At 47.0% G+C, this 25,861-nt stretch overlaps 1 protein-coding gene across 1 annotated transcript; it reads left to right on the top strand.

Moving 5' to 3' along the window:
* Positions 1-10,729: 10,729 nt before the first annotated feature.
* Pxmp4 (peroxisomal membrane protein 4) lies at positions 10,730-25,409 on the top strand. The gene is made up of 4 exons (XM_059259702.1): positions 10,730-10,893; positions 15,899-15,961; positions 20,061-20,259; positions 24,740-25,409. Exons 1-4 carry the CDS (start codon positions 10,781-10,783, stop codon positions 25,001-25,003), a joined length of 639 nt encoding a protein of 212 aa, XP_059115685.1. The 5' UTR covers positions 10,730-10,780; the 3' UTR covers positions 25,004-25,409.
* The last annotated feature ends 452 nt before the right edge of the window (positions 25,410-25,861 follow it).

Raw genomic sequence — 25,861 nt, 5'->3', positions numbered from 1 at the left:
AAACAAAAACAAAAATCTATAGCTAGAAAACAACCAAAGGGAATTTAAAATTTTGAGCTTGTGACTATGAAATGGTAGTGGTACTCTGCCAGAGCTAGATTAGTAGCTTATCAGAATTCCATTGATTAACGCTAAGACTATGAACTTTTGGAGTCTTAATATAACCGTAGCATAGCAAGAGAAAGAAATCTGGAACATGTCTCATTCTTTTATACACCTTAAATCACCTTTTTAAAAAATCACCATTTAAGTTTTCACATCCTCAGAGCTTTATAACTTGAATTGATACACCTTAAAACACCTTAGACACTAAAATGTTTTCTTAGATCCTCACAACTTAAGCTTCATATCTTCACATAAACTTTACACTTTTTTCTATCTAATCATTTACCAGGAGACACAGGTGGTTGATTACTGAGAACAGTCATTGTAGTGTAAGTCCCTTTAAATGAAGGAATAGTAAAAAGTTACATTGAAATCTGTTTCGTGAGTTTATCTCTTTTCTGAGTCTGGTAACAAAGTAAACTGTCTCTAGATCTAACAGTAGCTCTAGGAAGGTGAGGCCTGTGACACAAAGAGAACCGAGGAGGCAGCTGAATTCAGGGGTGCTGCTCTTAAACTGACCAAGCTATCACTAGCCCGGTCATCAGACACCATCAGAGTTCTGAGAAGGATAAATTCCACCTGAGTAAGCAGAAGTGCGGCTTCCAAGTCCATTGAAAATGACAGAGACTCACTGGCCGCCTAGACAGCTACTTCAGGTTCCTCCATGTCATTGCAGGCAGAGGTCTCAGGGCAGCATCAGTCTTTGGCTGCCAGATCCAGAAGACCCAACAGACCTTCCTGTAGAGTAGGAACTTGGGGCGGGTGGGGTGGGGTGGGGGAGGGGGTCAGAGCCAGCCTACCTTGTCTAGGCAAAGCAAGGCAGTCGATTCCCCAGTGTCCTGCTCTGCTTGTCCACAATCTGGGGAGGGTCTTGGCAGCAGCTGAGATGAGAGGCAGGTTGTTTTTTTGTTCGTTTGTTTGTTTGTTTGTTTTTGCTAGTGGCCGCCGGTATTGCCATATTTAAAGCAAGCTCCAGGTGGAGGTTCTTCTGTGCCCATCCACCCTCTTTGGAGGAGACAGGGTGCTCGCTCCTAGGAGCTGGCATATCTCTTTTTACTGAAGGTTAGATCAGTAGATACTGCAGGGAAGAACCTGTGTGTGCTGAGCAAGACAAAGCTGACTTCTGCATCTCTGACTCCCACGCCTCAACAAACACACACACACAGGATGTTTATGAAGTTTAGAGGGGAGCAGACAGAAACAAGCAGATCTTGGAGCAAAGAAAAAGAAGAGAGTGGAGAATTCTTTTTTGGTTCTCTGACCACCTGGTCCAAGGTATACTGAGGCCAGATTTGATTTGAAAGGTCTGGTCAGTGGGTCTCCAAAAGACATCCCAGTGGGAGCAGTGAGGTATATGATACCATTCCCAAGGATGAGGCAGAAAGAAGTCCAGAACCTGAGAGCCTCAGGCATCCCTGGGACTCAGAGAAGGACCAAACAGAACAGGCACAAGCTGTTCAGTGTGTCCTCACATAATAGGAGCCAAGGGCTAAAAGCCCAAGTGAGACACAGTCGCCTGGTACCAGGACTTTGAGAAAAGCCAGAGGCGAGGACTGTGCTCAAGAAACAAAGCCTCACATCCAGTGGAAGGGTCAGAGGCAGGTAGCCCCGCCAGAGAGCCAATTGCCAGTATTGAATGGAAGGAAGGCCGTCAGTGAATGAGAAAAGCAGATCTGTTGCAGGTGGAGTGCATGGGTAGGATCCCAGTGTGGCCAGGCCAAATGCCAGGAGAGCCTATCTGAGTCTCAGCACCAATGTAATGATAAATAAAAAAGGCAAAGGCAAAGTGGGCACCTTTCAGCGGGCCCTGCCAAGGTATACCACTAAGTAAGATGCCAACGCCCCAGACAACAGGAAGCAGTCCCAAGAAGAACATGGCTCCTTCATTCCCACTTCACCTGCTAACGCTTTCCTAGTCCCTCACCTCTCTTTTTTTTTTTTTTTTTAAAGATTTATTTATGGGTTGGGGATTTAGCTCAGTGGTAGAGCACTTGCCTGGCAAGCGCAAGGCCCTGGGTTCGGTCCTCAGCTCAGGAAAAAAAAAAAAAAGATTTATTTATTATGTATACGGTGTTCTGCCTGCGTACATGCAGAACACTAGAAGAGGGCACCAGATCTCATTACAGATGGTTGTGAGCCACCATGTGGTTGCTGGGAATTGAACTCAGGACCTCTGGAAGAGCAGCCAGTGCTCTTAACCTCTGAGCCATCTTGCCAGCCCTATCATTTTTAACAACAAACAAAAAGGACGAATGTTAGTTTCCACCGCGGCAGCAGCCTGCCTCTGCCACCAAAGCAGTTACATCATGACCGGTTGCCAGGTGCGTTTCCACCACCAGCTGCTGTGTGACATGTGCACCTTTTAAAAGCCCCTGCCAGGGTCAACTCGCTCTCTTGCCTCTCTTGTCTCTCTTGCCTCTTACGCCTCTCTTTACCTCCTCTTTCCTCTCTTGCCTCTTCTTGTTCCCCAGTCTGACATGGTCTTTCACGCTTTCACTCTTCCCTTCATCTGTTTCCCCTCCCCCAACAAACTGCTTGTACTAACTGTTGTGCTGCTGTGGGGGTGGGCGGTGGCGTGTTTGCTTGGTGGCACCCCTTTGCAGGGCCTGCTGAGAGGTACCCACTCTCTTTCCTTTTTTATTCATCATTACAACAACAACACTCCTCAAAGACTCCACAGGTCAGTCCTTTTCCAGGGACTCTCGGAGACCCAGTGCCCACTCCAAATCCTAAAGCCTCCTTCCCATAACCCTTTGCAGGAGTGAGACCAGAATTCCTTCTTTCCTATCTTTAATATCTCCATTAACCCATTGTCCTAAGATTCTGATCTCTTCCCTAAAGTGTTGTTCAGCATAGCTTTTATCATCATCATCATGTTAATATATCTGGTCATTTAATTTACCTTGTTTGTTAAGCAGCTACAGTATGGCAGGTATTGTTCTAGATCCTAGAAACATAGCCAAGAAAAAAAAAATTTTTGTCTTCATACAGTTATAATTCAGCAGGAGAGATGGGCTATAGACAAGGAAGTAAATAAGGGAGCGAGGTGCGGTAGTCCATGACTTCAGATCATTTTTGTTCCCGTATGAGGAGAAGCTACGTTAGTCAGGGTGGTGGGTCAGGCAGAGCCTCTCTGTGGAGGTAGATGACCTACGAATGCGATGCAGTCAGCTTTTTGAAAGGGTAACAGGGAAGCTGGAGAGAACGGCAAATACAAAGACTATGCGGTCCAAACTGAAGGCCAAGGGTAGGGGTGGAGCTCAGGGTCGATCACCTGCTTAGCATTCACAGGGCTCTGCGTGCAGCCCCGCCCTCCTCTAGCCCCACACACTCAGGGCCGAGAATTGCCAAAGAGCAGCTGAGACTAAGTGAGAGTCTAGGTTTTGTTCTGAGAGCGACAGACAGCGAGAGCTCCACGAACACGGGGCAACACAACCATGGCAGCTCTCCAGATACTTCTCTTCACACAGGGGTACAGGCACATCCGTTCTGCATGCTGTCCTGTCTTCCTAAATGGCAGTCTTTCTATCCTCCATGAAACATTAAGAGAAATTGTCTGTGACCTCCTAGGACAGGACAGAGCCCTGCCTGTGCCTGGCACCGCCCTCACCAGGTAATCATTTCCTGCTGTCGGCAGTTACCTCTTCTTCCCATACACCAAGCGGGAAAAGCACTGCCTCCATTCTGGCTGGACCTCAAGGCTTGACACAGAGGCCACCGGGAAAATGCTTGATGATGGCTTGCTGCGTGGGACAGATCAAAAAACCTTCGGAGAACCAAAACCCTAACAGCGGTGGGCTCCCCCGGTCAGACTGCTCCCTCTGCGGACCTCCCACTCTTCTTGTTTTTTTCGAGACAGGGTTTCTCTGGGTAGCTTTGGCGCCTGTCCTGGATCTCGCTCTGTAGACCAGGCTGGCCTTGAACTCACAGAGATCCGCCTGGCTCTGCCTCCCAAGCGCTGGGATTAAAGGCACGCCACCATCCCCCGCAACCTCCTACCACTGCCCCCTCCTCCATCACAATCTCTATCAGTCCCATGTCCTACTCCCTCAGGGCTACCTGGTTGGCATTGAACTTCTGAAGCAACCCATGTAGTAACTCCAGGCATAGGGCCAACTAGGGGAAAGGGAAAGATTGAGAAGCTTCTAGTGACCAACTTTACCCCCAGTCTCCCCCAGAATGACAAAACTTAAAACTAGGTTCCAGGTTGAGAGGAGAAAGTGAGTGTATGTAAGGCAATGCTGCATCTGTACATCTTGGAGGTAGCAAGACATGGCAGTTGTTACAGACAGAATTGTGTATTCCCTTTCACCCTCCTGATTCTAGGAGGTTCTAGGCCCAATAGTCAGGATGTTTCTGTATGTGGGGGTCGGGGCTTTAGCTCAATTGGTGCTTTCTTTTGTTTTTTTAAGTTTATTTATTTATTATGTATACAGAAGAGGGTGCCAGATCTCATTACAGGTGGTTGTGAGCCACCTTGTGGTTGCTGGGAATTGAACTCAAGACCTCTGGAAGAGCAGTCAGTGCTCTAACCTCTGAGCCATCTCTCCAGCCCCAATTGGTGCTTTCTTAGCAGGCAGGAAGAAGCTCCAAGTGGCTCCTCATCACAGTATCAATGGACATGGTGGCTTGGCTATAATCCCAGCACTGGGGAGGTCGAGGCAGGAAAACTATAACCAAGTCATTCTCAGCTACAGAGACTGTTTGAGAGCAGCCTGAGATATATAAGATCTTGATTGGTGGGGACAGGGTGGGGACGGGGGGGGGGGCTGACAAGATGGCATAGCAAGTGAAGAAGGCACTTGCCATGTGGTGGAAGGAGAGAACCGGTTCCTGCCAGGCATCGCCTCACCTCTGCACTGTGGTGCATTTGTGCATATAAACATAAAGGAAATAAATGTAATTAAAAATATATTAAGAAGAAAAAAATGCTGCATGCCTTTAATCCCAGCACTCAGGAGGCAGAGGCAGACAGATCTCTGTGAGTTCAAGGCCAGCCTGGGCTACAGAGTGAGTTCCAGGACAGGCTCCAAAACTACACAGAGAAATCCTGCCTTGAAAAAACAGCAACAACAACAAAAAAGAATAAGACTTGTAACAAAGCATTTAAGGGCTATCTATGCATGTAGTTTTGTGGCAGTGCGCTCAGTGGGCATAAGGCCCTGAGCTTGACATCCAGCACCACACACACAAAGACATGCGGGAAACCATACCCAGTTAGTACGCTATAGATGTACACTTAGTAAATTGTGGTTTTTTGGGCAAAGGTGAAATATACAGGTCTGCCCTGAGGAACTTAGAGTTGTGCAAAATGAAAATGGGTCACTAGGCAATAAATATTCTTATTGTGGCAATGTGTTTTTGCCTTTAGCACCACAGGAGGCTTGGAAAGGTAGAAACTTATTCATCTTCCTGAGAAAGGACTTACCGAAAGATAATGTACAGGAAAACGTGCCAAACCGAATTGTTTCTAAATACCTGCTCCCAACACTCACTGGACCACATGTCACAACTTGGACTCCATGCAATTGTAGGTGACATTTCTTTCTTTCTCTCTCTTTCTTTCTTTTCTTTTCTTTTTTTTTCTTTTTCTTTTTTCTTTTTTTCAGAGCTGAGGACCGAACCCAGGGCCTTGCACTTGCTAGGCAAGCAGTCTACCACTGAGTTAAATCCCCAACCCCCCCCCCTTTTTTTTTTTTTTTTCCGAGACAGGATTTCTCTGTGTAGCTTTGGTGCCTGTCCTGGATCTTACTCTGTAGACCAGGCTGGCCTTGAACTCACAGAGATCCACCTGGCTCTGCCTCCCAAGTGCTGGGATTAAAGGCTTGTGCTGTAGGTGACATTTCTAACAGCTTTGCTTTTCCAAATCACACACACATACAGAGAGAGAGAGAGAGAGAGAGAGAGAGAGAGAGAGAGAGAGAGAGAGATTGTGACAGGGTCTAGCCTAGGCAGTTTCAAACTCACTATGAAGCTGAATATGACCTTGAACTCCTGACCTTCTAGCTTCCACTTCCCAAGTGCTAGAATTAACTAATTTGTTATATTAAAAAATGTTCTTGGGGTTGAAGAAATGACTCAGTAGTTAAGAGTATGCACTGCTCTTGCAGAGGATCCAAAAATTTTATTTTGGGGTCCCCGAAGCAAAAAGCAGATATGCTCTTCTCCAGACTGTTTTTTTTTTTTTTTTAAAGATTTATTTTTATTTATTATGTATACAGTGTTCTGTCTGCATATACACCTGCAGGCCAGAAGAGGGCACCAGATTTCATTATGGATGGTAGTGAGCCACCATGTGGTTGCTGGGAATTGAACTCAGGACCTCTGGAAGAACAGGCAGTGCTCTTAACCGCTGAGCCATCTCTCCAGCCCCTGTTTTTTTCAATTATTACTTTGTTTTGTTGTTGGTTGTTTGTTTTGAGACAAGGTCTCAATATGTAGCCTTGGCTAGACTGGAGCTCTTCCTCTTGAGTGTTGGAATTAAGGGTGCAAGCCATAGCACCATACCCCACTAGACAAGCACTCTTTACTTGGGTTCTGGGGATCCCAACTCAGGCCCTCAAGCTAGCAAGGCAAACACTATCACCTAGCTGACTCCCCACTCCTGAATCTGATTTCTGCAAAGATGTGGGGACATCAGTTATCTATTGTTCATAGCTTGAGAGGTCTTCCTTACTTTTATATTGAAGAAAAGATTTTCAGGGTCTGGAGAAGCAATGGCTCAGCAGTTAAGATCATGTAGGAGCTTGCAGAGGACCTGAGTTTGGTTTCCAGCACCCATGTTGGGCAGCTCACAAATGGCTCTGGCGTCCCTGGTCACCAACACTCAAATACACACACACACACACACACACACACACACACACACACACACACACACACTTAACAACAGAAAAATTAATTTTTAAATAAGAATAAGTTGGGTGAGGTGACAAACACCCTGCCTAACACAGGGTCTTACAGGATAGCCCAGGCTGGACCCAACTCCATGGTCCTTCTGCCTGTGCCTCGACAGGATTGAGATTGCTGGTGTGCACTACCACAGCTGGCAGAGCTTGAGATTTCTTGACATACCAAGCCCTACTCCCCAAGGTGCAAAAAGACTCATCAGCCACAGTTTCCAAGAAACAGCTTTTAAAAAAAAGAATTTCCCCTTCCTTTTCTTTCAACTGTTGTGTTCAGCTCTGAAGCATCCTGCTCTGGGGTTCCTTGGGGCTAATGGGTTGTACAATGATTTTAGGTCACATTAGCTTGAAAGGTGAAACCCCCTTTTTTTTTTCCAAGGGGAGGTTTCAGCTTGACTCGGAGAGTCTGCTCTAAGCCTCCTCACTTGGAGCAGGCCCTGGACTTGCACTCCGGTATCTCTTGCCCTGTGTGGTTGACAAATCGAAATTCCCAGGTTCAATATTTGTCAAGGCTCTCATGTCATAAGTGGCTTTGGTGCGCCAGTATATGGGTCCTCTTGTTAACTATCTAGTTTCTAGTTTTCACTCAATTACTGGCCAGAACATTCCTCACACTTTAAAGCATTTCTGTGTTCATAAGAATATTATAGTCAGGCGATGGTGGCACAAGCCTTTAATCCCAGCACTCGCGAGACAGAGCCAGGTGGATCTCTGTGAGTTCGAGGCCAGCCTGGTCTACAGAGAGAGATCGAGGACAAGTGCCAAAACTACACAGAGAACCCTTGTCTCTAAAAACAAAAAACAAACAAACAAAAGAATATTATATATATATATATAGGCATATATATACAATATGTATAATATATTACAATTAGGCATATTAGCTATTTATTAACAGAAATACCTGAAGATTTACCCATGCTATGACCATATCAGCCAGTGGTCTTGGTGTGTGGGCCTTGAACATAAAAAGACCAGAAGGGACCCAGTATTGTATGGGTCTCAATCTTCAACAGGTGTCCAAGGTCTTGACAGACACTGGCCAGAGCCTGGCTAGATTCCTTTCTGCACATTTTTCTCATGTTCAAGTCAGGGTTTTGATCTGGTGTGGGTTCTGCATGGCTGTGATCACATGTTCCATGCATCATCAGTGAGATCTCCAGGACTCCACACCATCTGAGCATAGTTTTGCTCCTCATCCTTCATGTCAATAATGGCAAAAGCCAAGCCCTGCTTATCAGTGTTGCTGTTGAGTACTAGCAAAGTGTGATGGAACTTCTCAGAAATCACTGGAGACTCGCTCACCAACTAAAAGACATTCATTCTCAACATTAAGGAAGGCAGCAGTAGTGTGTAGGCCTCCTGTGGAGGAGTAGAGGACCTTTCTACAACACAATCACTGTATACATATGATGTGCATACATGTATGTGCATTTGAATTCATATGACTGAACACGTGTGCACATGTATCCGTATGGGTGTGGAGGCCAGAAGGCAATCACTGGTGTCATTTCTCAGGAGCTGTCTACCTTGGCTTTTTGAGACTGTTTGCTCATAGGGACCTGAGGCCCACCAATTAAGGTAGGTTGGCTGGCCAGTGAGTTCCAGGGATCTGCCTGTCTCTGCCTTCCCAGCACTGGGATTACAAGCTCACACCACTGCACCCAGCTTTTTCCCTGGGTTCAGAGGATTGAGTTCAGGTCCTCACGTTTGGATAGCAGGCACTTTACTGACGGGCTGTCTCTGAGGCCTCTCCCCACCCTTTTGGGACAGGATCTCATGTGTCTCGAGCTGGCCTTGAACACACTATGTATGTAACTGAGAATAACCTTGAACCTCTAAGCTACCTATGTCACCTCCCTCATCCTGGGATTACAGGTGTCTGCCACCACAGCCAGCTGATGAGGTGCTGGAGATCAAGCTGGGAGCTTCTTGCAAGCTAGACAACCAACACTCTACCAACTGAGCAACATCCCTAGCCTAGAGACACTGTTCACTAATGAACTATTCTTAGAGGGCTGACTGAATAAACTAGTTGATCAATGCAAAAGAAAAAAACAAAGACCCAATTTTGGTGATGGAACAGGTTCAACACAATTCACTTCCTCTGCTGACCTCTGATACTACCTTCTGATACTAGCCCAGGCATTATCACAAGTAAATATCACATGTCCTGAGTACCAGGGAACAATCTCTCAAATACTGCCACCACTCAGTGTGCGACTGTTACCTAATGACCTTTATACACAGTAACATTATATGTAAATGTCACTCATCAGTGTTCTAGCGGTGACAGTTTAATATTTTACTGCTTCTGGAAACTTATGTTGGGTACTGGAGTTACAGGAGAAAACTAGACAAACAGCTTCTGGCCCCAGGAAAGTAACAAACAGTCCATGTGATGATGGACATTGAGTAAGTAGCAACAATCATAAAGTGTGAAGAGTTCTATAAAAGAAAAAAAAAAAAGCAAACAAAACAACAGAAAACCTGGGCTGTGTGCTGAGCATGGTGGCCCACGCCTTTAATCCCAGCACTCTGAAGGCAGAGGTAGGCTGATCTCTGCGAGTTCGAAGCCAGCCTGGTCTACAAAGTGAGTTCCAGGACAGCCAGAGTTACACAGAGGAACCCTATCTCGAAAAACAAAAATAAAAAAATAAACAACAACAACAAAAACCTGGGCTAATAACTCAGCTGTGAGCAGTGCTACTGTCTGCGGGATATCCTGCAGGGCTTCCCTTATTAGGTGGTACCTGAGCCAACTGAGAGGAAGTCAGCCATAGAAAATACAGGGGCAATGAATTTCAACGGGAAAACAGCAGGTCCAACTCCTTTGAAGCGGAAGGGTTCTTGGGATACTCAAGGTATGGAACTAAGCCAGTAAGTTGGAGAAAAAGGAGAATGTGGGACGAGAGGCAAGGGCCAGCACACACTAAATACACCTGCTCCTGGGGACCCTAAGAAAGAGTTTGTATTTTAAAAACAAATAAGAAAACAGGTATGGCCGGGCGGTGGTGGCGCACGCCTTTAATCCCAGCACTCGGGAGGCAGAGCCAGGCGGATCTCTGTGAGTTCGAGGCCAGCCTGGGCTACCAAGTGAGTTCCAGGAGAGGCACAAAGCTACACAGAGAAACCCTGTCTCGGAAAAAAAAAAAAAAAAAAAAGAAAACAGGTATGGTAGCTCAGGCCTGCAATCCCAGCACGTGGGCGGTAGCGGGGGGGGGGGGGGATGGAGGGGGGGCGTGTGTGTGTTAGAGTTCAAAGGCCAGCCTGGGATAAATGAAGTACTGTCTCAAAACACCAAACAATGAGTGCCATGTGATTTATGCTCTGAGAAGTTAGCTGCGATATCTGCTAGGCAGTCGAAAGTGTCGTGTGTGAAGTAAGACCCACGTCACCTCCCAAAAGTCACCCGTTTCAACTGGAAAAGCAACACACCCCGCCTAAGCCCCACAACGAACCAAACTTCTCCCTAAGAAAACTGCCTTCTCATTGGGCGACTCGTGCGTGAGACCTTCCGAGTCACGGTGATTGGTTACCAACTCTCCTGTCTCTTCCAATCAGACAGCAATTCCGAAAAGTGAGAGCGGCCCAGCCCCTTGCAGACCAGTGCGCTCTGTGATTGGCTCTCTTATGTGAGTGACGGCAGACTCAGCCTATAGTATGATACAACGACGGGGGCGGTGCTCCCCAATGCAGTGGGCTGTGCAGCCAGGACCCAGGGCTGTCAGTACGCGTCCAGCCGGGTCCCTCGATCGTCCTCCGGTGCTATGGCCGCCCCGCCGCAGCTGCGGGCTCTTCTCCAGGCTGTCAACACGCTGCTGCGCAAGCGCCGCTACCACGCTGTGTTGGCCATACTTAAGGGCTTCCGGAACGGGGCTGTGTGAGTGGGGCCGCGGAGTCTGGTCAGGGCTGAGGGACGACGGGCCTAGCTGGGGTCGCGAGTTCGAGGCCCCGTGTCACTTCGCTGTACGCTCTCTAGGAGCTCTTGGGTTTGATTTCGGTGCCCGGTTGGTGCAGGAGGCATAGGATTCTGGGTTCCTGTCACCTTGTCAGCCCTGAGCTGGGGCTCCTCCGTCCCTCTTCTATGTCCTCTGTGCTTTACAACCTGGTACTCTTGACTTAGTTGCCTCCTATGCTAGCACCCGTGTCTCTTCATCTGGATCCAGTTCACCTCATCTTGCCGTATGCCCTTTGCCCCATTTGGCTTTGGTGGCTCTGTATGCACAAAAGAAACTGGACTCTGTCCTTTAGCAAGGGGGTGGTCACCTACTGCCTAGTAGGTTCCCCCTATTAAGCTGCCAACAGGTTCATATCCTGTTTCTCATCTATATGACTTCACCTCAGCCCTCATTTTCACTGGGGACCCTGGGTAGTGACGGTGAATGTAAGAAAAGGCAGCTGATATTTGCTAGGCAGATTGATCTCCCCTCCCTCATACAGGTAGCAGAGGGGGTCTTGGGGTCGTTTTGCTGGACTGGTGCCTGGAGAGCAGCTCCCTCTTCTTTAACCCTCATGCTTTAGCAGTTACTGAGGGGCTACTATGCCAGAGCTAGCAATGACTCAGAGAAGAAACCAAAGTCCCTAAAGTTGGCATCCTGGCAGCAGTGTGTGTGGCATGGTGTTGAGTGTGTGAACTGCCAAGATTTAAACCTGGTGTCATCTACCTTGATCTAGATCTTGAACAAGCCATTTAGCCTTTCTGAGCCTCACTTTCTAGAACATGGGTGTCCTCCAGAGCACTTCTGTTTGTTTGAGGATGCATTAGTAGCTGGTGTGTGTCTGTACAAGTGATGGCTGTTATAGGCACATGCTGTCTGCCCGGCTCACTAACCCTTTCAGACCTCTGCTTAAGTGTTACCTCCCCACTGAGGCTGTCTCCAAACTTTTCACTCTGTTCCCTACCTTTTTTCTGGGTAGTACTTGTCATCAACAGACACAGAATAATCTTGTTTCATAGTCCATGTCTCTCACTAGAAAGTGTGCTTCGTCAGCCTGGGGTGGTGTACACGCCCCTATTCCCAGTACTTGGGATGCTGGGACAGGAGGATTATTGTGAGTTCGAGGTTGACTTGTGTTAAATAGTTTATTCCAGATCATCCCGGGCTGGAGTGTGAGACCCTCTCTCAACAGCAATGACAAAATGTGCTTCACAGGAATATGCATTTTTACCGATATTGTCCCTGTATGTATCCTGGTACTCCCTCTATTATAGGCATTCAAATTTTACTTAGATGAATATTTGAAAACTAGGAATTACTCTTGTCTCTGCCTTCTAGATGAGTCGGTAACGACTAGGGAAGGCATGCCGATTGTCCCTCTCGTATCAAGTTAGAGTTACAGTCAGGATTCAGACTCAGAGTGGACATTGAGTCAGGTAGAAACTGCTTCCTGCTGGATCTGACCAGATCATATCAGCCACTCTTTGACCAGGATGAGATGAACCCTGACCAGGATGGGATAACATCAGTAGCCCCTTTGCCAGGTATGCACTGGACAAAGCAAGAGCCGGCCTGTGTGCCAGCAAGCGTTGCCCAATATGGGCTTTGTACACCACCTGCCCCTGCTCTGCCTCTCTCGGTGCCCTCTGCAGTGGACCTTCCCAGTCAGGACAGACATTTTTCTAGGGTCAGGCATTTGTGTTCTAACCCCAATGCTTTCACAAACTGAATAGTTCTTTGTCTCTTCTATTCTTGGTTTTCTTCTCTGTAAAATTAAAACTGTAAACTCAGCCATTCCCAAGTCTCCAAGGCAGAGACCTCCTTACTTGCTAATGGCACTGACCCTGTGCCCATCTGTGAGGACCACAAGTCCAAGGGGGAAGTCTCACCAGCTATGGCAGGGCTGAGCATGGCAGCACACACTTGTAGTCACAGCACTTAAGAGGCAAGTGGGTTGGGAGTCTGAGACTAGCCTGGGCCGAATAGCAAGACTCTGTAACCAAAACCAAAACCAAGTACCACACCAGTGCAGAGTAGTATTCAGGAGTGCTTTTCAGAGGGAGTGATGTGATAGTCTGAAGGTCCAGTTAGAGTTTTCCAGGAAGAAAAGAGCATCCTGGGCATGAAAATGTATTCAACAAAGGCCTGGAGGTAGGAGGAACTGGGCATGGAAATGTATTCAACAAAGGCCTGGAGGTAGGGGGGACTGGGCATGGAAGTGTATTCAACAAAGGCCTGGAGGTAGGGGGAACTGGGCATGGAAATGTATTCAACAAAGGCCTGGAGGTAGGGGGAACTGGGCATGGAAATGTATTCAACAAAGGCCTGGAGGTAGGAGGAACTGGGCATGGAAATGTATTCAACAAAGGCCTGGAGGTAGGGAGGAAATGTGCTGTGTTTGTGAAGAGAGGTCATCAGTTTAGAGAGGTCAGCATGGGTGACTGAGATGTCTGAACTTTGTGAACATTTAACTCACCCCTAAGGGTTTTACTTGGGTGTGTGAGCACACACACAGATGTACTCATGCCCACGTGTGCCAGCACTTGTGGAGATCCAAGGACAATCTCACTGTCGTGCCTTAGGCACTGTCCTTCCACTTTTTGTTTGAGAAGGGCCTCACTAGCCTGGAAGTTCACCAGGCAGGCTGGACTAACTGGCCATCAAGCTCCAGGAATCCGCCTGTTTCTGCCTCCTGTCTCACCGTTTCTCGGAATACAGGTGCCCACCACCAAGCCTTGCTTTTTACATGGGTTTCAGGGATCCAGATTCAGGCTCTCAGACTTACAAGGCAAACCCTGTACTGACTAAGACATCTTTCTAGCCCCATTTTAATAAAAAAGTAGGGTGGTCTCACTGTGTATCTTAGGTTGGCCTTAAACTCAAGCTCCTCCTGTCTCAGCCACCCAATTTCTGAGATTACAGTTGTGATGTAACAAGTCTCATCCATACTTGAGGAGTCTGAGAAAGGGCTTGGCAGATGTAGGGACTTGAGGACAGTCTGCCTGTGTCTAGGATAAAGGGAAGGCCCTGGCTGACTGGAGGACCCTGAAGGCCTCTCTATGCAGGAGAAGGAGATAAGGTTCTGGAGGTGCTGGGGGAAGAAAGACCACAGAGACTGAGCTGGGAACTGCCTGACCATTGCCAGGCAGAGGAGAAGATAAGGACGTCAGACTAGCTTCTGCAACAGAAACACATTTTGAGTTGTTAACTTTTCAGATATCTTTAATTTCCTGTTTAAAAAGGTTAGGTAACACCTTCACTAAAGTCAGAAAAAGTTCACTGCTAAGCCAGGAGGTAACTCGGTGGTAGAGCGCATGCTTAGCATGCAGGAGGCCCCAAGTTCCATCCCCAGCTCTAGAATAAAGTGGCACAAATGCCCTCTGTCGTCAGTCCCTCCCCGTGGAGACAGTCCCCTACGAACCTCTTATGTCTTCTTCCAGACTGTCGTACACACACACAAACAAATGCATCTTTAATGGTTTCCTTTTGGAATAGTGTTGGACTTACAGAACAAGTCCTCACTTACACTTTCTGCTTCACTGCCCACACTTTCCACCTTGTGCTTTGAAATTCACAGACTCGGCCCCAGAGCCAGCAGGCATTTCCAATGAGGACTTTGTACATCCTCTCCCATTCCAGCTCTTCCTGTATCCTCTCTGCGAACCTTCCCCGCCATGGCATTTTCTGTGGTCATGTCTCTGGGGTCCAGTCCCAATGCCTTTATTCTGAATATTGAATGACTCTGCATCTTTCCTGACCTCTGTTTTTCTCTTTAAAAATTCTTTAAAATTAAGCCAGACATGGTGGTGCATGACTTTAATCCCAGCACACTAGAGGCCGAGGTAGGTGGGTCTCTGAGTTTGAGGCCAACCTGTTTACAGAGTGAGTTCCAGGACAGCCAGAGCTACACAGAGAAACCCTGTCTTGAAAAAAAAAATTTTTTTTGTAATGAGTGGAGGATCACTGAATCTGGGTGGTGGTGGTAGGGAAGGTGGAGGGGGGAACTAGGAGGAGTGGGGGGAGGGGAGGCTTCATTCAGGATGTATTGTATGAAAGAAGAATAAAAAATAGTTTTAGTTAATTACTTTTAAAACATATTTATTTATTTAGTTAGTTTGTTTTGAGATAAGATTTCTCTGTGTAGCCCTGGCTGTCCTGGAACTTGCCCTGTAGACCAGGCTATCCTTGAACCCAGAGATCCACCTGCCTCTGCCTCCCAAGTGCTGGGATTAAAGACATGTGTTATCACACTCAGCCTTTCTGAGCTTAAGGCCAGTCTGGTTTACATAGTGAGTTCCAACCAGAGCTAGTACTGCATAGTAAGAATCTGTTTCTAAGCCAGGTAGTGGGGGCGCATGCCTTTAATCCCAGCACTTGGGAGGCAGAGGCAGGCGGATCTCAGTGAGTTCAAGGCCAGCCTGGTCTACGAAGTGAGTTCCAGGACAGCTAGGGCTGTTACACAGAGAAACCCTAGCTCAAAAAAAAAAAAAAAAAATTCTGTGTCTATGAATAAATGTAAAATAAAAAATTAAAACAAAACAAGATAGTATTAATGATAACAATAATAAAATCTAAAATTAATCGAAGACGAGCCTGGCTGCACTAGGTAGGTCAGGAAGGAGCTGAGAGAACGTCTCTGCAAGGTCAGGAGTAGTGGACACCTTTTGCATACTTCATTTTCTTTCATAAGAACTTTACCCAGCCCTCTGAGGTTTAGCATTCCTTTTTAGTTGGGGAAACTGAGGCTCAGAGAGGGTAAAGATAAGCCAAAGGCCACTCTACCAGGAGGGTCTGAAACTTGAACCCGGATGTAACTGGAAAGCCAACATTATTTCCCTCCCATCGTGGTATCAGAATTGGGAGTGGGAGAAAGGACCAGGGGCCAAAGGGGGAGCCTGGAAACTGTTACAGTGACGGGTTAGTAACTGTTTGCTTCTGTTTCTACAGCTATGGAGTCAAAATCCGGGCGCCTCATGCACTGGTCATGACCTTTCTCTTCAGGAGTGGCAGGTACCTACCCTCTCTGCGTAACAACTGGGAGACAGTGTGGTCAGCCCTCAAGCCAGGATGGGAGTAGTAGTTTTCAAGCTAGGACTGACTTCCCCATTCCCCTGTGCTTCCTGAAGTCCAGCTCTGATCCTGTGTCCCCACTTGAAAATGCCTGTGGCTCCTCACTGTCCTCCGAAGAGACCCACCTACCAGGCCTGGCCTTCAAGGCCCTCTGCCGTGTGGTCACTAAATCACTGCAGTGTCCAGTGTGGACTTCCTTGGCACTCAGGCCCTGTCCCGTGCACAGACTTAGGCACTTCCGGTTCCACACATTTGCCTGTGCCTTGCCACTTTCAGGAGCGCCTGCCTCTTCTGGCCAGCCTTCATTTCCTTCCTAGAAACCTGTCCAGTCCTCTGGGTCATATTCTCTGGGAACCAGTTTCTGCTCTCTCCTCACCTGCTCCACGTTCTGACCTTCTTCCGAGTCCCTGTAACTAACTCTTCCCTCGAGGCCTTACTCAGAAAACCCCTTGCAGTCTAATGTTAATGGACACAGCTGCTGTTTCCAAGAATCCTCCACACGGGTTGGAGAGATGGCGTCAGTGGTTAAGAGCACTCGTTGCTTCTTCAGAGGACCCTTGTTCAGTTCCTAGCATTCACATGACAGCTCCCAGTCATCTGTAACTCCAGTCCCAAGGACTCCAGCACCCCCTTCTGACCTCCTCAGGCACCAGGCACACATGTGATGCACAAACATGCAGGCAAAGCACTTATATGCATAAAATAAAAAATATGTAAATGAAAAAGTACCATGCACAGAGGGTAGGTTAAGTCCAAGTTGCAAGCTTTCTATTTCGGCAGGTTTATTTGACTTATCTTGGTTGGGGCTTTTTGCCTTCCAAATAATATCTTTTCCTTTCCCTTCCCTCCCCTCTCCTTCTCTTCTCCTCTTCCTTTCTCTCTTCAGAGCCAGGAACATAGTAGGCAAGCACACTGGCACCGAGCTGAACGCCAAGCCCTTCCACATCTTTTTGTTTTGTTTTTGAGACGGGGTCCCAAATCATTCTTTAAAACCTGATCTTGGCTGGGCGGTGGTGGCGCACGCCTTTAATCCCAGCACTCGGGAGGCAGAGCCAGGTGGATCTCTGTGAGTTCGAGGCCAGCGTGGGCTACAGAGTGAGTTCCAGGAAAGGCGCAAAGCTACACAGAGAAACCCTGTCTCAAAAAAACCAAAAAAAAAAAAACAAACAAACAAACAAAAAACCAAAAACAAAAAACCTGATTTTACTCATTCAGTCGCCAAGTGTTTAGTGAACATCTACTGTGTGATACACACTGTTCTGGCTGCTAAAGATACAGCAGTGAACAAAACAGGCAAGGATTCCTGCCCTCCTAGGGTTTATCTTCTAGCAGGAGGTAGCAGAAAGTGAACATTAAAAATATCAGGGAAGTCAGTTAGTTGTGGTGCATGTCTTTAATTCCAGCACTTGGGAGGCAGAGGCAAGCAGATCTCTGAGTACGAGGCCACTCTGATCTACAAAGCAAGTTTCAGGACCGCCAGGACTACTCAGAGAAACCCTGTCTGGAAAAACAAACAAACAAATCAAGGAAAAGAGTTCACAAGATGCTGAAGGTCAGGGAAGGGCCAGAGGTACGGTTGATTGTGCCTGGCGAGTTTGAGAAGTTGGCCACCAAACTGTTGAAGGGGAAAGGGGATAGAGGGTCATAGCAGGAACTGGGTCAGGCCTATCTGGCTCTAGGCCTGGAAGAAGAGCTTGGCTTTCCTTTTTTTTCTTTTTCTTTTTTTTGGGGGTGGTGGTGGTGGTTCTTTTTCTTTCTTTCTTTCTTTTTTTTTTTCGTGACAGGGTTTCTCTGTGTAGCTTTGCTCCTTTCCTGGAACTTGCTTTGTAGACCAGGGTGGCTTGAACTCACAGAGATCCGCCTGGCTCTGCCTCCCGAGTGCTGGGATTAAAGGCAAGCAACACTATATCTGGCCTTACTTTTTATTTAACCTTTGAGACAGGGTCTTGCTTTGTAGCCCAGGCTGGTCTCCAACTCTCAGTCCTCCTGTTTCACCCAGGATTACAGGAATGTGCTGCCATGCCCAACTGCAATCCCACGTTCTTGCTTTAAAAATGTTACTCATAGGGGCTGGAGAGGTGGCTCAGTGGTTAAGAGCACTGGCTGTTCTTCCAGAGGTCCTGAGTTCAATTCCTAGCAACCAGGTGGTGGCTCACAACCATCTGTAATGAGATCTGGCGCCCTCTTCTGGCCTGCAGGTATATGTGCAGACAGAGCACTGTATACATAATAAACTAATCTTTTTTAAAAAGTTTAAAAATAAGTGTTACTCATAGCTGGACATGGTGGTACATTCCTTTAATTCCAGCACTCAGGAAGCAGAGGCACGTAGATCTCTGAGTTTCAGACAGCCTAGTCTACATAGCGAGTTCTGGACATCCAGGGCTACATAAAAAGACCCTATCAAAAAACCAACCAACCAACCAACCAACCAACCAACCAACCAAGGTACTCATGGGGCTCATGTTCTCAAAAGCCAAGAACCAGCTGCTTTGGGCTTTTCCCACTCACCTGCCTGACTTCTACCATGCTCCCCTCCTCTCTGTCTCCATCTCTCTCTCTCTCTCTCTCTCTCTCTCTCTCTCTGTTTTCAAGACAAGGTTTCTTTGTGTAACCCTGGCTGTCCTGGAACTCACTCTGTAGACCAGGATGGCCTCAAATTCACAGAGATCCACCTGTCTCTGCCTCCTGAGTGCTGGGATTAAAAGTGTGCGCCCCACCACTGTTCAGCACCACCATCCCCTTCCTATGGAGGGTCCTTGTCTAGAGTTCAGAGATATACTGGTTATCTTTGCTGTGCCCTAGTGGGACTGTAGAGATGGCTTGGCCGTTGAGAGTGCTTTGCTGCTGTTACAGAGGACTGGAGTTCATTTCCCAGAACCCACACCCAACAGCTCACAACTGCCTGTAACTCCAGTTCCAGGGAATCTAATGCCCTCTTCTGGCCTCTGTGGGTACCCACAGACATGTGAGTGCACATACAGTCACACACTCACTCTCACACATACACTTACATGCTCTCGCATGCACACACACTCATACACACATTCACACATATACTCACACACGTACACTCATGCACTCTCACACATACACTCACACACTCATATATCCACATACACTCACACATTCACACACGGTCTCTCTCTCTCTCTCTCTCTCTCTCTCTCTCTCTTTCTCTCTCTGTCACACACACACACACACACACACACACTCACACACACACACATACTCACACACTCCTCTTTAAGGAGAAGGTGGATTGAATTAGCTCCTCTTCATCTCAAAAGGAAAACCAATCTCGGGTGCTGACCTCCTCACTGCCCTCCCTCCACACACAGCCTCTGATCAGAGCCCACACCGGCCTCTCTCCATTGCTTGGCTCCCTTTCTGTGCCTGTTCTTGGGGTCTCTGTTTATGGTAAGTCTTCTGCCTGGAAAGTAGCATGCTCCTCCCATGGATTCCTTTCCGTCCTTCAGATTCCAGGGCCCCCTCTTGTCCAAGCCAATGTCTGATTCTTGTCTTGGTGACTATGTTTCCTCATCATAAGCCCTACAAATACAGAAAGCAGATGTATCATTTCTCAGAATTCTATCTGCAGATCCAGCTCATAGTAGGCACTCATTCATTTGTTCACTGTTCCTTCACCTCTCCCACTTGTTGAGCACCTACTGTGTGTCAGGCCCTGTTCTGTGCCCTTAGGATGAACTAGCAAAGGCTAGAGCCTGCTCTGCAGAAGCGTATACTGAGGACCAGGGGACTTTCTACATCAGCTGTCAAATGTCCAATGATGGTAGGAGCCCTGAAGGAAAAGACAAGTGAGGAGTGGGGTGGGTACTCACTAATGCTAGGTGTCAGGGAGTGACCCTCTGAGGTGGTGACGCCGAGTTAAGGCCCCAGCGGAGCCCCTGAGGACATGGGCGCCCTCCACAGAGGGCTCCAGCTTTGTGCTCCTTGCCTAATTCCGATCTGTGTGTCCTCCGGGGAGAGCTGCCTAGACCAGCTGGGCCTGCACTCATGGGGCTTTCTGTTTGTACAGTCTCCAAGAGAAACTGCAGGCCATCCTGAAAGCCACATACACCCACTCTTGGAACCTGGCCTGGTTTGTGTTCACCTATAAGAGTCTCTGTGCCCTACAGTCCCGTGTGCAAGGCGATACCCACCAGATGCACCCTTTCCTGGCAGCCTTCATTGGAGGCCTCCTGGTGTTTGGAAAGAACAATAACATCAATAGCCAGGTAAAGGCTTTCCTGAGATGGGACAGTGGGATGCCCTTTAGTTGAGGGGTGGGGGTGAAGATAAACTTGACTGCTGTCTGTGTCTGAGGTCTAAGAATCACCGGTCCCTGGGTGACCTCTCCGTTTTCCCATTGTAAACCAAGCCACATTTGGAATGCCAGGGCTCCCCGCCTCAGTGTGTCTGCTGCTCTTTGGGGCAAGGATTTGGGTGGTGGTGGTGGTGGTGGTGGTTGAGACAGGTTTCATCTTGTTCAGGCAGGCCTGGAGCTTGCTATGTAGCTGAGGCTTGCCTTGAGTTCCTGATATTCTTGCCTCATCGCAAGTGCCGAGATTACACATGCATCAATACTTTGGTGGTGCAATGATTTTTTTAAATTATTTTTTATGTGTGTGTGTCTCTATGTGCATGTGCACCTGTGTGGGGGTGTCTGTGGAGGTCTGAAAAGGGTGTTATCTCTTCTGGAGCTGGAGTTACAGGTACTTAAGTGCTACCCTATGTGTGTGCTAGGAATCCAACTCTATTCTGTACAAGAGCAGCCAGTGCTCTTAACTGCTGAGCTGTCGCTCCAGCTTAAGATTATTTTTTAAATGCACTTTGACCTGGGTGTGGTGGTACACCGAGAGACTAAGACACTGATCTGAAGCCAGCCTGGGCTACATCTCAAAACAAACAAGTGGAACTCAGTGAAATAGAAAAAAGGGAATCAAAAGAGAAGAGCTGCTTCTTTGAAAAGATGAATAGAATCAGTAAACCTCGACCCCAGGATCCCCTATAAAGATCTTTTCTGATACTGGAAATGACAAGGGTTATGTTTAATGTCGTGTAGATTCAAAGCCCTTGAGGAGACCCAGCACTTAGGAGACAAGGGTAGGAGGATCTCAAGGCCAGCCTGGTCTACATAGTGAGTTCCAGGACAGCCAGGGCTACATAGAGACCTTGTCTCAATACATACATACATACATACATACATGCAAACAAGCACTCACACACACACAAACACAAGCCCAAGGCCTGTGAGGTAAAGTTGCCTGCCTTTAAGTCTGACAACTTAATTTGGTCACTAGGATCTACATGGTGGAAAGAGAAAAAGTCCCCAAGGATTTCCTCTGACCTTTTCATATGTGCTATGACGTATGTGCCCTGCACCCCCTAAAATAAAATAATAATAAATGAAATGTAGATTTTTAAAAGATCTTGATTACCATGGAAAACTATGACTAATTCTATTTTTGCAAACTTGGTAGCTGATATGAAATCGACCAATTCTTTGAGAAGAAAAAAATCTGCCTGGGTTACGTGGGAAGGAAATCATGGCTCTTTCTTTCTTTTAAAACAAATTATTCTTCTTTTATGTGCCTAAGTATTTGCCCGCATGTACGTGTGTGCACCATATGCATGCCTGGTGCCTGGGGAAGCCAGAAGAGCATGTTGGATCCCCTGGAACAGGAGTTACAGATGGTTGTGAGCCACCATGTGGATGCTGGGAACCAAACTTGGCTCCTCTGCAAGAGCAGCCAGTGCTCTCAACCGCTGAGCCATCCCTCCAGCCCCTTCTCTGATTTTTTTGAGAGGGTCTTGTGTTTCCCAAGCTGAGGCTGGCCTTGAACTCCTGCTGCCAGGGTTTGGATTGTAGGCGTGTGCCACCACAACCAGCTTTTTTTTTTTTTCTTACTGTGTCTTGCTCTGTAGCCTAAGATAGCCTTGAGTCTTAGCATTTCTCCCTGATTCTCCAGAGCACTAGAATTAGAGTTATGTATGGCCACCCTGGCTTAATTTTTTCCTTTTACTCCTAAGTAATATAGAAGTACTATCAGTGGTTTTGTTGTTGTTGTTGTTTTGTTTTTGTTTTTTGTTTTTTCATCCTTTGAAGGACATTTGGGCAGTTTCTAGTTTTGGGGTATTACAAGTAGAGCTGTGAAGAACACTCTTGTACAGATACTTCTGTGAACATAAGTTTTCATTTTTCTGGGATAAAAGCCCAAGAGTGTAATTGTGGGTTGTATGGTACATGCATGCTTGGTTTTAAAACAACCTGCCAAAAAAGAAGAAAGAAAAAACTCAACAACCTTCTGCCAAGCTGTTTTCCAGAGTGACTATCGTTTTTTTACATTCTCACCACAAATATATGAATGTCTAGTTTCTCTACATCCTAGCTAACATTCAGTTTGTTGCATGAATTTTTTATCTGTGTTTTAAAGGTTGTGTGTGTGTGTGTGTGTGTGTGTGTGTGTGTGTGTGTGTGATATGATTATAAGTGCAGGTGTGCACCTGCCATGGTGTATGTGTGTGGATCAGAGGACAGCTCTTAGGAGTTGGTTCTCTCCTTTCACTGTGGACCCTGGGGATTGAACCCGAGTTGTTAGATTTTTGCTGCAAGTACCCTCAACCCCTAAACGATCTCACCAGCCCTGTCTTAGCCATTGTGACAGTACATCTCATTGTGACTTTACTTTGCCTTTCCCTGATGGCTAATGATGTTGAAATTTTCCTCATTATCATTTATTTGCTACCTCTACAACCTCTTTGGTGAAACATTCATGTCTTTTGCTCATTTTCCAATTGGAATATTTCATGTTTTACTTTTGAGCTCTGAGGACATCTTTCAGATCATCTACATGCTGATGCCTTGCAGATATGCATTGTGATTGTCTCTCATCTATAGCTTTTCAGTCTCGGAAATGAGGTCTTGCCATGTAGCCCCAACTGGCCTGGAATTTATTATGTACACCCAGCTGGCTTCACAAAGAAAAACAAATGAATTTCAAGAAGATCCAGAATATTATTTTTCCTCTTATAGATCATTTTTTAAAAATTTTTGAACTGTGTATAATTCATTTTAAAAACTTCTAATAAGGGAGACAGGCATAGTGGTATATGCCTTTAATCCCAGCACTTGGAGACAGAGACAGGAGGATTGCTGTGAGTTTTAGACCAGCTTGGTCTACTTAGTGAGTTCCAGGTCAGCCAGGACTACATAGTGATACTGTGTCTCCAAAACAAACCAAAACAAAAAGCACAACTTTTTGTTTGTTTCTTTGTTTTTCGAAACAGAGTTTCTCTGTGTAGTTTTGGTGCCTGTCCTGGATCTTGCTCTGTAGACCAGGCTAGCCTCGAACTCACAGAGATCCACCTGGCTCTGCCTCCGGAGTGCTGGGATCAAAGGAATGTGCCAACACCGCCCGGCTGCACAACTTCTAATAAGGAGATGGAGAGGTAGTTCTCTTGGCAAAGTGCTTATGAAGCAAAGCGAAGACTTGACTTCCCTCCCCAAAACCCACATAGAAAGCTAACCATGTACTATGGTACTTGTAATCCCAGTGCTGGGGAGGTGGATAAGGAGGGTGCCTGGACTTTCTGGCACCAACCACTCTATCCAAATAGGGGAACTCCAGGGTATGAGAGACCTTGTTTCAAAAATAAAAAATGTAAAAACCAAAATGGATGGTTTCTGAGGAACAACACTTAATAGTGTTCTCTGGCTTATACACACAGAGAGACACACAGTGTAAATAAATAAATAAGTATTATTACTATGTTTTTTAAAGCCAGGCACTGAAGCATCTGTCTGTAATCCCAGTATTTGGGAGGTAAAGAGAGGTAGATCCCTGGAACTCTATAGTTAGCTAGCATAGACAAATTGGTACACTCCATGTTGAGTGAGAGACTCTTGTCTCAACCAATCGGGTAGAGGACAGGATGGATCTATAGCTCAAAGATTAAGAGTGCATTTAAATCTTTAAAAAGAGAAAACATTCACAAATTGAAAGATTTCTTTGTGGCGGTGTTGTTAAGACAGGGTCTCTCCACACAGCCCCAGCTGTCCTGGAACTCACTCTGTAGACCAGGCTGGCCTTAGACTCACAGAGATCTACCTGACTCTGCCTCCAGAGTGATGGGATTAAAGACTTAAAGGCCTGAAGGTGTGAAGGCATAAACTGAGAGATTTATTAAGACATTGGGTTTTGTTGTTGTTGTTTTTAATTATACTATTTGTCAACTTGACACATGGGGAAAAAGTAATTAGGCTAGAGCTGGGCAGGGTAGCGCACGCCTTTAATCCCTGCCTTCAGAGGCAGGTGGATCTCTGTGAGTTCCAGGCCAGCCTGGTCTATATAGCAAATTCTAGGAAAGCTACATAATAGGGAGATCCTATCTCCAAACAACAAGAACAGAACAAATAATTAGGGTACAGAGGGAACTGAGAAAGACCCCCAAAGTCAGTCAGTCTCTGGTCTCCATACCCACATGTGCGCAAGCACCCAGCACACACGTGGGGATTCACCTCCACAAACACATGCACCACACACACATAAATAGAAATGGTAAGTTGTCTGCTGCACACCACCTCAGTCATCTTGTACGTTAACTTTGAAAATCACGCAGCCAGTGCACAGTAATGCCCAGTGCCCAGGGTTGGTGGGCAGGTGAAGGTTGCCCGTGGCCATGCGGACTAGTAATCTTCGGCATTCCCTCCTGCAGATCAACATGTACCTGACGTCACGCGTCCTGTTTGCCTTGTGCCGCCTGGGTGTGGAGAAGGGCTACCTCCCTAAGCTCAAGTGGGACCCGTTCCCCTTGCACACGGCAGTGATTTGGGGGCTTGTGCTGTGGCTCTTCGAGTATCACCGTCCCACTCTGCAGCCCTCACTCCAGTCCTCCATGACCTACCTCTACGAGGACAGCAACGTGTGGCATGACATCTCAGACTTCCTCATCTTCAACAAGAGCCGCCCCTCCAAGTAACACAGCCCACGGTGCTTAAGGAACGCCTCTGCCCAGACAGCTTCCGGCAGTGTCCAACTGCTGCCCAGAGTATGGTTCTGTCAGCACACTGTCGTGGAGGATCCTGCCTTCTCAAAGTCATGGACCTCACACTCCAACTTGTTTTATCCCAGCCAGGGTTCCATTTGCCGAAGGAAAAGCCCCGAGTGTGCACCTGCCAGGTACTTTTGAATAGTCTATGTAGCAAGTGGTGCACTAAGGAGTCTGGGGCTTGACTTCCGCTGCTCCTCTGACTCTGGGCCTCAGGCCATTCAGTTCAGGGGAGGCCCCTTAGAGAAGAGTTTCTTTCTGGTGGGTATGCTAGCCTTCCCCTGTGCTGTGTATCAGAGGGCTCTTTGCTAGTGGGCAACAGGTTACAAATACCTTGGGGGAAAAAAAAACTAAACTAAACTAAGCCCTTTGTGTAAGGTGTTCTGTTGAGAAGTTCAGGAGCCCCATTGTCCATTAGAAACACAACATTATGAATTTTCAAAAGCTGGAGGTATAGCTTAGAGGGACAGCACTTGCCAAGCTTGTGCGAGACCCTGGATCCTATCCTCTGCACTGGAAATAAAACTTCTAGTGCCGGGCGGTGGTGGCGCATGCCTTTAATCCCAGCACTCCGGAGGGCAGAGGCAGGCAGATCTCTGTGAGTTCGAGGCCAGCCTGGTCTGCAGAGTGAGATCCAGGACAGGCTCCAAAGCTACACAGAGAAACCCTGTCTCGAAAAAAACAAAACAAAACAAAACAAAACAAAACAAAACTTCTAGTGAGCACATTTTTAAAAAGTATTAAGAAGGCTGCTGCAGTAGGTTGTGAGTTCCAGGCCAGCCTGGGATA

This window comes from Peromyscus eremicus, chromosome 4 (genome assembly GCF_949786415.1).
Source record: "Peromyscus eremicus chromosome 4, PerEre_H2_v1, whole genome shotgun sequence".
Lineage (NCBI taxonomy): Eukaryota > Metazoa > Chordata > Mammalia > Rodentia > Cricetidae > Peromyscus > Peromyscus eremicus.
This window is presented reverse-complemented; position numbering and strand designations above follow the sequence as displayed.

Excerpts from the sequence above, each read along its gene's own strand:
- Pxmp4 (XM_059259702.1), top strand. The coding sequence starts at position 10,781 with ATGGCCGCCCCGCCGCAGCTGCGGGCTCTTCTCCAGGCTGTCAACACG. Across the intron at positions 15,962-20,060 it reads TTTCTCTTCAGGAGTGGCAG|TCTCCAAGAGAAACTGCAGG; the intron begins GTACCTACCCTC and ends CTGTTTGTACAG. Across the intron at positions 20,260-24,739 it reads ACAATAACATCAATAGCCAG|ATCAACATGTACCTGACGTC; the intron begins GTAAAGGCTTTC and ends TCCCTCCTGCAG.